The 10,996-nt window shown below is 46.1% G+C and overlaps 1 protein-coding gene across 1 annotated transcript; it reads right to left on the bottom strand.

Annotated features, from left to right (window-relative positions):
- Positions 1-5,576: 5,576 nt before the first annotated feature.
- Positions 5,577-7,432, bottom strand: LOC102718786 (nematode resistance protein-like HSPRO1). The gene has a single exon (XM_006644977.3). It carries the CDS (start codon positions 7,314-7,316, stop codon positions 5,895-5,897), a length of 1,422 nt encoding a protein of 473 aa, XP_006645040.2. The 5' UTR covers positions 7,317-7,432; the 3' UTR covers positions 5,577-5,894.
- Between the last annotated feature and the right edge of the window lie 3,564 nt (positions 7,433-10,996).

The raw sequence follows: 10,996 nt of genomic DNA on the forward strand, positions 1-10,996 counted from the left end.
GGTTTGCAGTGCCAGTACTGCCATATCGATCACCGCTGGGTTAATAACTCATCTCGTTTTTAATTGTTGCTGTTACTTTTCTCCAAGTACTCCGAATGCATACCTGCCTCGCGAATGTATGTTTTTCTTGTACTTTTTGTTTGGTTTATACATTCGATCGGTCCTTGCATGGTCCATGTGGTGTACTGCAGTACTGGTGTGGAAACCTTTGTTTGTTGTACTTACTTACCTTTTAAGCATGGATCAGTGTGTGGATTTCATGGTTTAATTCCTCCTTAAATCCTACTCTTTTCCTCGAAACAATGCTTTTCTATTTTGTAGTTTCCTACTGCTGAGCTATTGGCGCGTGGAAAGTGGTAAGCACCTGGTACGTCTACTCCATGTACTCCAGTCTTTGCTTGCTTCCGCGGATGGTGCGCAGCTATCTGGGCTTTAAATGTTGCTCGCGGACAAAAAGAGCACAAGAGTTTGGCGTGCAGTAGCGCTGTTCAGTTCCTCTCCCGAACCACTCAAACGGCAGCCTGCGCGCGTGATGCGCTCACCATGGATCCGTTCTACCTGCATGCATCATGCATCCAGGAATGCAGCTGCCGCGCGTACTTGACGGCTGGAAGTATCTGGGGAAGTATTTACGTCATTGGATATCATTTCCCTTCTTTGTATCACCTAAATAATTATTAATAATATTAAAATTTTTGATATGATAGATTAATATAAAAACGTGTAACAAAAATAATAAATTTAACGATAGAATGTGTACCTGCTAGTTTTAGCTTATTTTGCTTTTTATAATTTATAGAAGTCGAATTTAAATTTGCATGTTTGTGAAGCGATGTTATCTCATATTAATACATTTGGTTATTTCTTTAGAAAAAGTTAATAGCTATTTATGTAACATAATATGAAATGATTAGAGCATGTTTCGATTGAGGGACTTTTAGTACCTGAACTTTTTTCTAGAAGTCCCTTCCCAGGGACTACAAAATTTGTCAGTGACTAAAAAAAGTCCCAAAAAAGTTCCTCCTATTTGAGACAAGAGAGTTTTTTTCCTAAAGTCTCAAAAACTTTTTTGGATCCAAACAGTACTAAGGATGAAAATCCATCAACGTATCCGGAGAATAAAGGCGAGTGTTAGTATAGTAGCTTAAACTACTACTAATGCTCCGCTGCTAGTTGGCTGATGTATATTGTGACATTTGTTGCATTTAACACTTACCTGAAGAGCAAGACGTGTATCATTATAGTGTAAATCAGTGTTTGTTTTTAAGTATAGATGAACTCATCGAACAATACAGCTGACCTTACTCGATACACAGCTAACCACTACCCAGCTAGGCTCTTCGCGACGCCCATCTTGTTTCCGGACAGAACTCAGCAACATTCGTTTCAGCTCTTTCCATAGCGGCTTCATCATTTTTCGTCAACACGTGTTCCAAACTGCTAAAAGATATTTGTGTTTTTTAAGAAAAATTCATAGAGCTTTAGGATATTGATAGTCCTAGTACATGATACGGTATCCCTCAACTTTGTGTGATGTTCTATCCTAGCGTATAGTACTATGGAAAGGCTATTACGCAACTGCACACAACGTCCGCGCTAACCTGCCCATCTTCCATTTTTGGCTACTGATCATTTCCCTTTTGGCCTTGATTTTTTAGTCTTGAGCAGCCTGCTAAGCAACATAAGGGCATACCTAGTGCACCATGCTGCAAGAGAGTAGCCCAAGCCATCCACGTAGGAGAATCTCCACCGTGGAGGAGACAGAGGCAAAAGTCATGCTCCTGCAAATGTCGGAGCGTCTTCGCCAGGGTAGAAGTGGCTTTGAGAGAGTTTGTGTGGACTGGACAAAGGAAATAGGGCGGGGAGAGATCTAGAAGAGCTTCGGGGGGGGGAAAGGAGGGACAGCGGCGTCCGCGGCGAGGAGAGAGCGGAGCCGACGAAGGGAAGGAGAGGCGGCAGCTTCGGCGAGGGGAGAGCGGAGCCGACGGAGGGATGGAGGGGCGGTGGCTTCAGTGAGGGGAGAGCAGATCTGACAGAGGGAAGAAGGGGGACGTCAGTCGACGGCACCGACAGCGAGGGGAGAGCGGAGCCGAGCAGCAGTAGATCGAGGAGTACGCCCAGATGTTCTGCTAGGAGAAGCTTGTCGAGATCCACAAGATTGTTAAAAATATAATCTTGTTGTAGTTTCAGCATCTTTATTGTCATATGGTAGTACTACCTTAGTTTCATATTGTAAGATGTTTGATTTTTTGGTTGCAACGTTTGACCATACGTCTTATTTAAAAATTTAGTACAAATATCAAAAATAACGAGTCGTGTTTAAAGTTCTTTTGATAATAAAATAAGTCACAAGCAAAATAAATGATATTTCCATAATTTGTTGAATAACACAAATGGTCAAACATTACAATCAAAAAATCAAACATCTTATATTATAAAACGAAGGGAGTAGCTAACTAGAAGTCACATGTATGTGTGTTGCATGGCGTGAGTGCTAGCTTAGTGGTTATGCTGCGTGGCTGACTAAGTAGACAGATTGGCAGTTAGTAGTGGCTGATCGTGTTGCCAACGAGTGAGAGTACATCTAGCTAATTAGTTAGCCATGCGTGCAAATGTGACCCATCAAGACGTGCATCACACCTAGAGGTGGGACTGGGCCGTGCCGAGGCACGGCCTGGTCCATCGTGTTTTGTGCCAAAATTAATCATGCCGGCCTAGTCCGATTTGCTCACCGTGCCGTGCCTTGCCGGCATACGAGGGTGATGTCACGGTCCAAGTCCGGTCCAAAAGCATATCGTGCCTGTTTGGGCCGTGCCGACCCAAACACAGCCCAGTACAAGTTGTCTAGTCTATTGTCGTATTGTCATATCATATTACGGTGGTCCATGCGTCAAAGGCATTAAGGCACCAATATCGTATCGTGTCGTGTCGAAGCATCGAACTAGAGGAATCGTCATATCGACAGAGTGATTGCGTCTGTGTGAGTATGTGGCATTGTCCGTGAGACAAACATGTCAAGTAGCACATGGATATAGCGTTAACATGACCAATGCCCTAGAAATAAAATCAACATAGTGTGAAAGCATGGTCCAGGAAGAAAATTGGTCTGTCGTGAATGTTTCATGCCTCTTTTGGGCCATACCGGCCCAAGCCCGGCACAATGATCGTGCTGTGTCGTGCTGCTCAACGTGCTTGTGTTCCAGGCCCAAACCCGGCCCGTGGTTGTGCCGTGCCTGCCCGGCTCAATTCGTGTTAGGTCGTGCCGTGCTTTCTGTCGTGCCAGGCCACCGTGCCTTGGGCCGGCCCAGAAAAGCACGGCCCAATTCCCAGCTCTAATCACACCGGCTGCCGCCGCTCCAGGCTCCGGCGAGCTGCAACCGTTCCCGACGAGGCTGAACGCCACGGTGTCGCTGCGCGTCACCTCCGGTGAGGTGCCTAGGCTGACCGCCGAGTCATACACGGAGCAGAATCGGCGGTGGGACAAGCACATGAGGGTGTACGAGAAGGTGAACCACAACCACAGGCTCCATGGCAACCGGTACCATACCGGAACATCATGGACATGAACGCCGGCGTGGGAGGCTTTGCCGCCGCCGTCTTCTCCCGCAAGTCGTGGGTCATGAACGTCGTGCCCACCGTCGCCAAGCTCTCCACCTCGGCAGCGGCCACAGCACCTCCTGGTCGACCCCACCGCTGCTCCCAGCCACTGGTCCACTCATTGACAAGGCGGCCGTCGCAGTAGCACTGGAGCACGTAGAAGCAGCAGCACAGGCTGACGGCGACCACCATGCGCGAACTGGCCAGGAAGAGCTAAGGAAAGAAAGGGATGAAAAAAGAGAGAGAATATTAAAAAAAACTGATACGTGAGACTCACCGAACGTCACGTCAGAAAAACCAGTTAAAAAATAAGTTAATACTGTCAATGGATCTTTTTTAACGGATTATGCGAGTTTAGAGGTATACATTTCTGGTATTCCGGTTAAGGGAAAAATAATAGACTCGCTTTTAAGTTTAGCGTACTTTTTCCCCACTGAATTATTCGTGAAGGCCGACTCTTTAGAAGTTAGAATCGATGTTTCAATTTGTCTGACCTCGTGACGTTCTGATGCATATCCTGGCAAGTAGGGCCGTAGAAATTAGGCCTACCGTCAGAAATGGCCCATATGGCAATATGTAGCTGCTCTTTTATCTTCTCATTTCCTTCATATAGTAGGCCTTTTTTGTTCATCAGAGATGGCAGAGAGATTCCTAAAAAAAATATTTGTACTACACATAGAGACCATAGAGGTGCGTCTACTCGTTGGTTTGTACTAGTTGGTGATACAGCTACCATCGTATTGATTTGAGGAGAATTCTTTGTCTCGCAAAAAAAAAATCCTTCTCAATCTCTTGAAAAAAATACAATTATAGCTCTAAGAGAGTTCTGCTGCAACTATATAATTATATCTCGGAATGTATAAAATACGAAATACGTAAAAACCTTTTTAGGGTTAAAGATGAGTCGTTGATGTATAATTTCTTGTATTCAAATCACATGGTCTCAGTGCCTCTAATTATAGATACGTTTCAGAGAGGCTTACGGGTTTATCCCAGTCGCCTCCGTCTCTTTGGTGTTCAAATCGTTGGTAACGAGGCGTAAATATGGGTGTATGCATTGTGATGTTGTGTTTTGCAAAATGCAAGTGTGCCTTTTATGTTACTGAGAAAAGTATAGTTCGTTTAATGTTGATTTAGTGTTTTGTTTTTTTGTTTTAACGACCAGTGCATGAACAGAGACAGCTCATGCTGTATTTGTATGCCAATTTGCATGCTGATGATGTTCATCTATCTTTCCGGTTAGTGCATTCCGAGGAATTACTATCCAATTGCGCAAATACAATGGACTTCTCTGCAATCGCCCACTGGTTTAGCCACTTGGGTCGTCTTGCCGAGGAACACAGATTGCCTCTGACTAGGAGGCATGTGCCTGTGACGCGGTCTCGACGAATACACGTTGCCCAGTGCTCCTGCAAGGGATGATCTGGACAAAATGGTGGTCTAGCTAGTTCATATCTAGTTGGACTTGGACCAGTTCTTCAAAGAAAAGAACGGCGAAATTGTGTTGAACACATCTAGAAGCAGCCTACTTAATTTGAACCTTCCTTATCCCTTCCTGTAGTAGTTGGCATGTTAGTCCATTAGATAAGCTGTGAAAATACAGTAGTTGTGTAGATTTAGTATTGTGGTCTCTTAAAACTATATAGGGTCTTAAACCGGAGCTCTGGCTGAATCTGTTTTCTTTTTCTGTGTCTAGCTTATGAGTTTTGCCGTGTCCGGATTAGTCGTTGGAACTTCATATTTATCTTTTGAGGGGTAGTTGCTGGTTCTTCCGAATCTGTAGTGTGTTATTCTTTCCTATGCAGCTCGGTCGACACTTGTTTAGTTGCATAATCATGTGCAAATATACCAAGTCAGCTCAAATATTCTTCTAGGACATGGTCAGCTAAAGTCTCAAACAAATCCTCTTGTTGATTTTGCTCGTCGTCAGGATTACATTTATAGATCATTGCTTAACTGGTATACTAAAGAACAGTATCTGATTAGGTCAAGAATATTTCTTTTGAGACAATCAGTAGGACATCAACACTATCCGATCAAATACATGATCCGTTGAAACTTGTATTTACAGATAGATATATACATCAGTACTCCAATTGAAATATACTATCTACTTCTTTTTTTTCCAGTTAACATCTAATCAGATATAAATCAAAATGCTCACCAGTAAAACATTTGCTCGAACTACAGAAATAAATTTTCATACTAACAGCGCGATACGCATGTATGTTATCTTCAAGCTCGGAAACTGCAAAATTCAGGGTTTGGCGGCATCCATCCGCCCCCATTTCCCCTCCTCAGCTTCGCCTTGACGAAGCAGAATCACCGGCCATGCGCCGTACCCAGTAGTCAGCCAAGAATGTCTTAGCAGCGTCGAGGCTGGGGAAGTAGGGAGGCTCGAGGAACATCTGCGCCAGGGGATCCATCTCCTCCTCCGGCAAGAACAGCGCCCGGTTGGTTGAAGACTCCGCGGTGCCCATCACTGCCGCGACGAGCTGCCGGTACGCGAAGAAGAACCTCCTCACCGCCGCCTCCACGGCCTGAAATGCCTGCAGCAGCTCCAACTTGCCGGCCTCCTCGCCCTCGCCGCGCCGCCGGCTGTGGAACAGCTTCATGGCCGCCTCCTGCACCCTCGGCCCGCCGTTGGGATCCACCTCTACGCCGAGCACCCACGGCACACGCTTCTTGATGTCCCTCGTGGCGTTAGCAACGTGCAGCAGCGCCCTGGAGCGGAAGCAGAAGGACGCGTCGGAGCCCGGTGCCGCCCGTATCGCGAGCTGGCTCTTGAGCCGCAGGAAGTCGTCCGGATCCATCAGCAGGTGCAGGTCCTCGACATCGGCGAGCAGCTTCCAGACGCGTTCCAGGATCCAGCAGTCGCTCGCCGCGGCCTCCCAGTTTCTTGCTTCAATTCGCTCGTTTAGGCGGGTGATAAGTTGTGAGGCCGCGCACAACCAGGACTCCAGTATCTGGTGGATGGTGCACACCGCCTCGTTCTCCCTGTTGCGGTAGCCGGTCTTGGCCTCCGGCGTGGCCTTCGCCTTGAGGGCGTGCAGCTCGTGCGGCTTCACCACGCGGTCGTACTCAAGCACCGGCTTGCCGGCGAGGTTGGGCTCGCCGAGGCCTAGGGTGAACACACAGCCCTGCATCTGGCTCTCGATGGCGTACTTGATCTTGGCCGCGACGGTCTCGGACTTGTCCCACGCAGCGAGGCGCGGGAGCAGGCTGGCCTCGCTGACCTGGCACACCACCGCGGTGGCGCTACCGGGAAGCTGCCACACCTCAGACGCGCTCCGCTCCCGCGGGAGCACGCCCTCGGACGCGCTCAGCTCGGCCAGCGGCGCGCACCGCTCGCCCTCGCAGAGCGTGGCCACCAGCTCCACCTCCCTTGCCGCGAGCGCCTCGAGCCGCCGCGCGAGCTCGCGGCGGCTGGCGTAGCCCCGCGGGTCGGAGAGCGCCACGGACACGAAGCGGAAGGTGATCTCCAGCGCCTGCAGCGCCGGCTTGACCAGGCCCTCGTCCGCCCATTCCGGACAGCACCTATCCTTCCACAGCCTCGCAAGCTCCGGAAGCCGCAGGTACTGCTCGTACTCCTCGATCGCCGTGTCGTCCTGCACCCTGATCAGAGGCGCAACCGACACCGCCGCCGCCGACGACGAGGCCGCGCGCTGCTTATCGTCCGGCCGCACCGTCGAGACAGCGGACAGCTTCGGTGTTGCCATCTCCGCGCTCCAGTGGAACTCTATCTCGATATGATCAGCGCCTGGTTTGAATTTTGCACCGGTAGTGATCGAACGCTTTGTACTCGTCTCAATTTTGAGCTTGCCCTCGAAAGTTAGCGGATGAGTCGTGATATATACTGGCTGGCTCGTTGAAAGTGGCATAGCTGTACAAGGGAGCGTGCCACGGTGCCAGCATGGCGTGTGGGCCACGCTGCCGCAGCGTGTGATTCGAAATTGAATTTTGGAGGAAACCGCGGGTGGGCCGGGCCCTGTGGCTGGGGTTTGCAGAGAAAGGCAATAAATAATCCCGTAAAGGAAAGGGGAAAAAATAGGAGAGATTTCGAGCTTATCCGCAGGAACGAGAGCCAAAGCTACTATAGTTGTGATTGTGGAAAGTATGAACTGTAAAATGCCGATGCGCTTGTGCTGTCCAAGTCGTCGTGAATTGCGATGTTCTCTTGCGTTCAGGCACGCCGACGTTGTATTCGATGCAATGCTTAACGCGGACAACTCTATCCGTTGCGCACTTGCGTTGGTCACCCTAGGTAGGCCGGCACGATGTTCGCCGAAAGGATAAAAATGGCGTCTCTGTTTCTCTTGCTAGTCTCGTAAAAGAATACAAGTACTACTATACTATAAGTATCAATCAAGCTTTGTTGCTTGCACTACTTTGCTTGTGGTGTATACTTGTTGATGATTCTATATTACTACCTCTGTTCTATTTTTTTTACTTTTATTGTTTGTTCCACGTAGATTTTTTTAAGTAATTACTTTATTAAAGTTTGGTAAAACAATATATAAATACATTGTTATTTAAAAAATAGATGAATATATTGAGATTTAAAAAGTAAATAACATTTTAGATTTTATAGCTTTATATAGGTATATATATATGAGCTAAACTTCTTTGGAGAGAGAGATGAAGGCACAAGATTAGTTTCCAAAGCGAACGGCGCAGCATGTATATGGCTCGTGAATTTTGGTCGGCGATACCGTCAGTGATCGACGTCGTGCCTCTGTTTTTCCCTATATGTTATTTGTAGATGTCGTGAGCGTACGCAACTTTCGTCGAAAGTCTTTTGCAGTTCCGCCCCGGCGGCCGGATTTGGGTACTGGTAGCAGTATAGCATAGGCAGTTGACCTCGACTGATTTTTTCCATCTTTGGTTTTTTATTTAACACCAAACGTTCTTGTCAACCAATTTTGTAGTGAACATTTAAGGTCGCCTTTATCTTTACGTTCTTGTCAACCAGATTTATCTTCTCGAAGTGTTGAGCACGTAAAATGCAACCATTCCAGACTGCATGTTGCATTGACATGGCCTCCTTTACACTGTACCCAGACGAGTATCTGATACTTATAGACGGGATAGAGATTATCCTGATCAAACCCTAGATTAAGCATGGTCGGTGGAAATAACCTCCTATGCACTACACAATTACTACATTTACGGTAAACTTTCGGTTACTGACGCCTAAGTACCTCTATCCTATGGATTTTTTAAGTTACCCAATGATGGTGAGTAGTTCGTTATTTTAAATCAAACGGATTTGATTAGCTTATTACATCGTTAGCATGTGTAATAGAATTTTATTGAGGTAAAATCAAAACTAAAATATATAAAATTATAATAAATTTGTGTGTTATATATCATGTTAAAATAAATAATTTATTAAATATATCTTACTAAAGGTTTAAATAAAATCTTTGATATACTCATAAAATATGTAGTAGATTTATATTAAACTACTTAGTACACTGCTACTTAGTAACGGTACCGACCCTTCTTGAAGCTTTGTTTAGTTTGTAAATCTTTTTTCAATAACATCATATTGGATATACGGATATACATTTAAAGTATTAAACGTAGTCTAATTATAAAATAAATTATGGATTCCGCCAAGAAACTGCGAGACAAATCTTTTGAGCCTAATTAATCCATCATTAGCACATGTTAGTTACTGTAGCATTTATGGATAATCATGTACTAATTAAGCTTAAAAGATCCATCTCACGATTTTCCAAAATTATGTAATTAATTTTAATATTCATATATATTTAATGTTTTATTTAGCTGTCCAAAAATTTGATTGGATGTTTTTTGGAACTAAAACATAGTCTAATTATACGAAGAAAAATGTGTCATGTCGTAACTCGTAACGCACGAAATAAGCCCAAGCAAGCAGAAAACCGCATTTATTGGGTAATGGGTAGTGCGAAACAACCCGATCAATTTCAGTAGGGCGTCGCAAATGAAATGCTGATACGGCATGCACCCGCACATCAGCCCCACGCTCAAATCCCGCCAGCTGCTCGATGGCCGCCGCGACTGAAAATTCAGCGGTCGTGGCGCGGATTTGCCCGGCGACCACCCGTCCGCGCGCGCTGCCGAACTTTTGATGGCGGACGCGGCGAGACAGCGGGCTTCCTCTAGTTCTAGTTCGAACCGGCAGACGCCGAAGCAGCCGCGAAGGTTGGGCTAATTTGGGTGGATGTGTTTGGTTTGGAAGGAAAGCGCCCGTGTTTTGCGATGTGTCGGATTGCTATTCGCGGTGCTTAGTTAGTGCCGTTTTCATATGGCTTGACCAAGTACTCTCTCACTCTCTATATCTATGTTCGACGCCGTTGACTTTTAGGATTACGTTTGACTATTCGTCTTATTTAAAATTTATATCTAAATATATAAAATTATAATACATACTTAAAGTTCCTATAATAATAAATTATATTATAACAAAATAATTAATAATTATATAATTTTTTTGAATAAGACAAATGGTCAAACGTAGACTTAAAAGTCAACGACGTCATATAAAAAAATATGAAGCGAGTATATTCCACGGGGAGGACTTGTGCTGTTTATTTAGTGGCGCAAATAAACTGGGATTTTGGCGATAAGCACGAATGCTTTTTTAAGTTGACCAGAGGAATGGGAAGTTGAGTTCCTCCAACTTAAGTACGTATCTGTGCATATCCAGGCGATGGTACGTATTTGCTACAGGCTGGCTGGGGACGGCTTGAGGCTTTTAAGCCGACGAAGACGTGATCATGCGCGAGATGGAAAGCATGTAGGTCGGCAGATTACCTGCCTAAGTTACCGGGCACAACAGAGCATATGCGCGTGCACCGACTGAGCTGTTCATCTATGCCAACTGTGCATGTGATGTGAATGCAGATGATTGCCTTAAACGTACAAACACATCTGACGTTCGTAATTGGTTTCAGGGAATAAAGTTTAGTCGATGAAATAAAAGAGCATGCCAAAAATCCAAAATCGGTTTCTCTCTCGCTCCGAGACTGTACTCGTCTCTGAAGTCTGAACCCATATGAGGCAGGAAGCTAGAGACCAGAGTACAGATAGCAATTCTAGTAAACTCGGAACAGCCACTACAACTGCTTTGTGGTCTTGTGGATAACATCTGATCCTCCTCTTTACCGTTGCAGTCGCAGAGGGTGCATGACCCCAACTGGCAACGAGCGTGTTCGTGCATGTGCATGCATGAACCCGCCATTAAAACCCGTCACGGTCGTTCCGTCAAGCCCCCATAATTCGTGCATCAGCGGCTGCGCTCCGACGCGTGAGTCGTGACGTCCGGGAAGGGCAGCCGGGTCCATGCCGATACGGGGCCAAAGATTATGGCCACCAATAACATCTCATCAAGATTTCCGGATAAGAGCTT

This window comes from Oryza brachyantha, chromosome 1 (genome assembly GCF_000231095.2).
Source record: "Oryza brachyantha chromosome 1, ObraRS2, whole genome shotgun sequence".
NCBI lineage: Eukaryota > Viridiplantae > Streptophyta > Magnoliopsida > Poales > Poaceae > Oryza > Oryza brachyantha.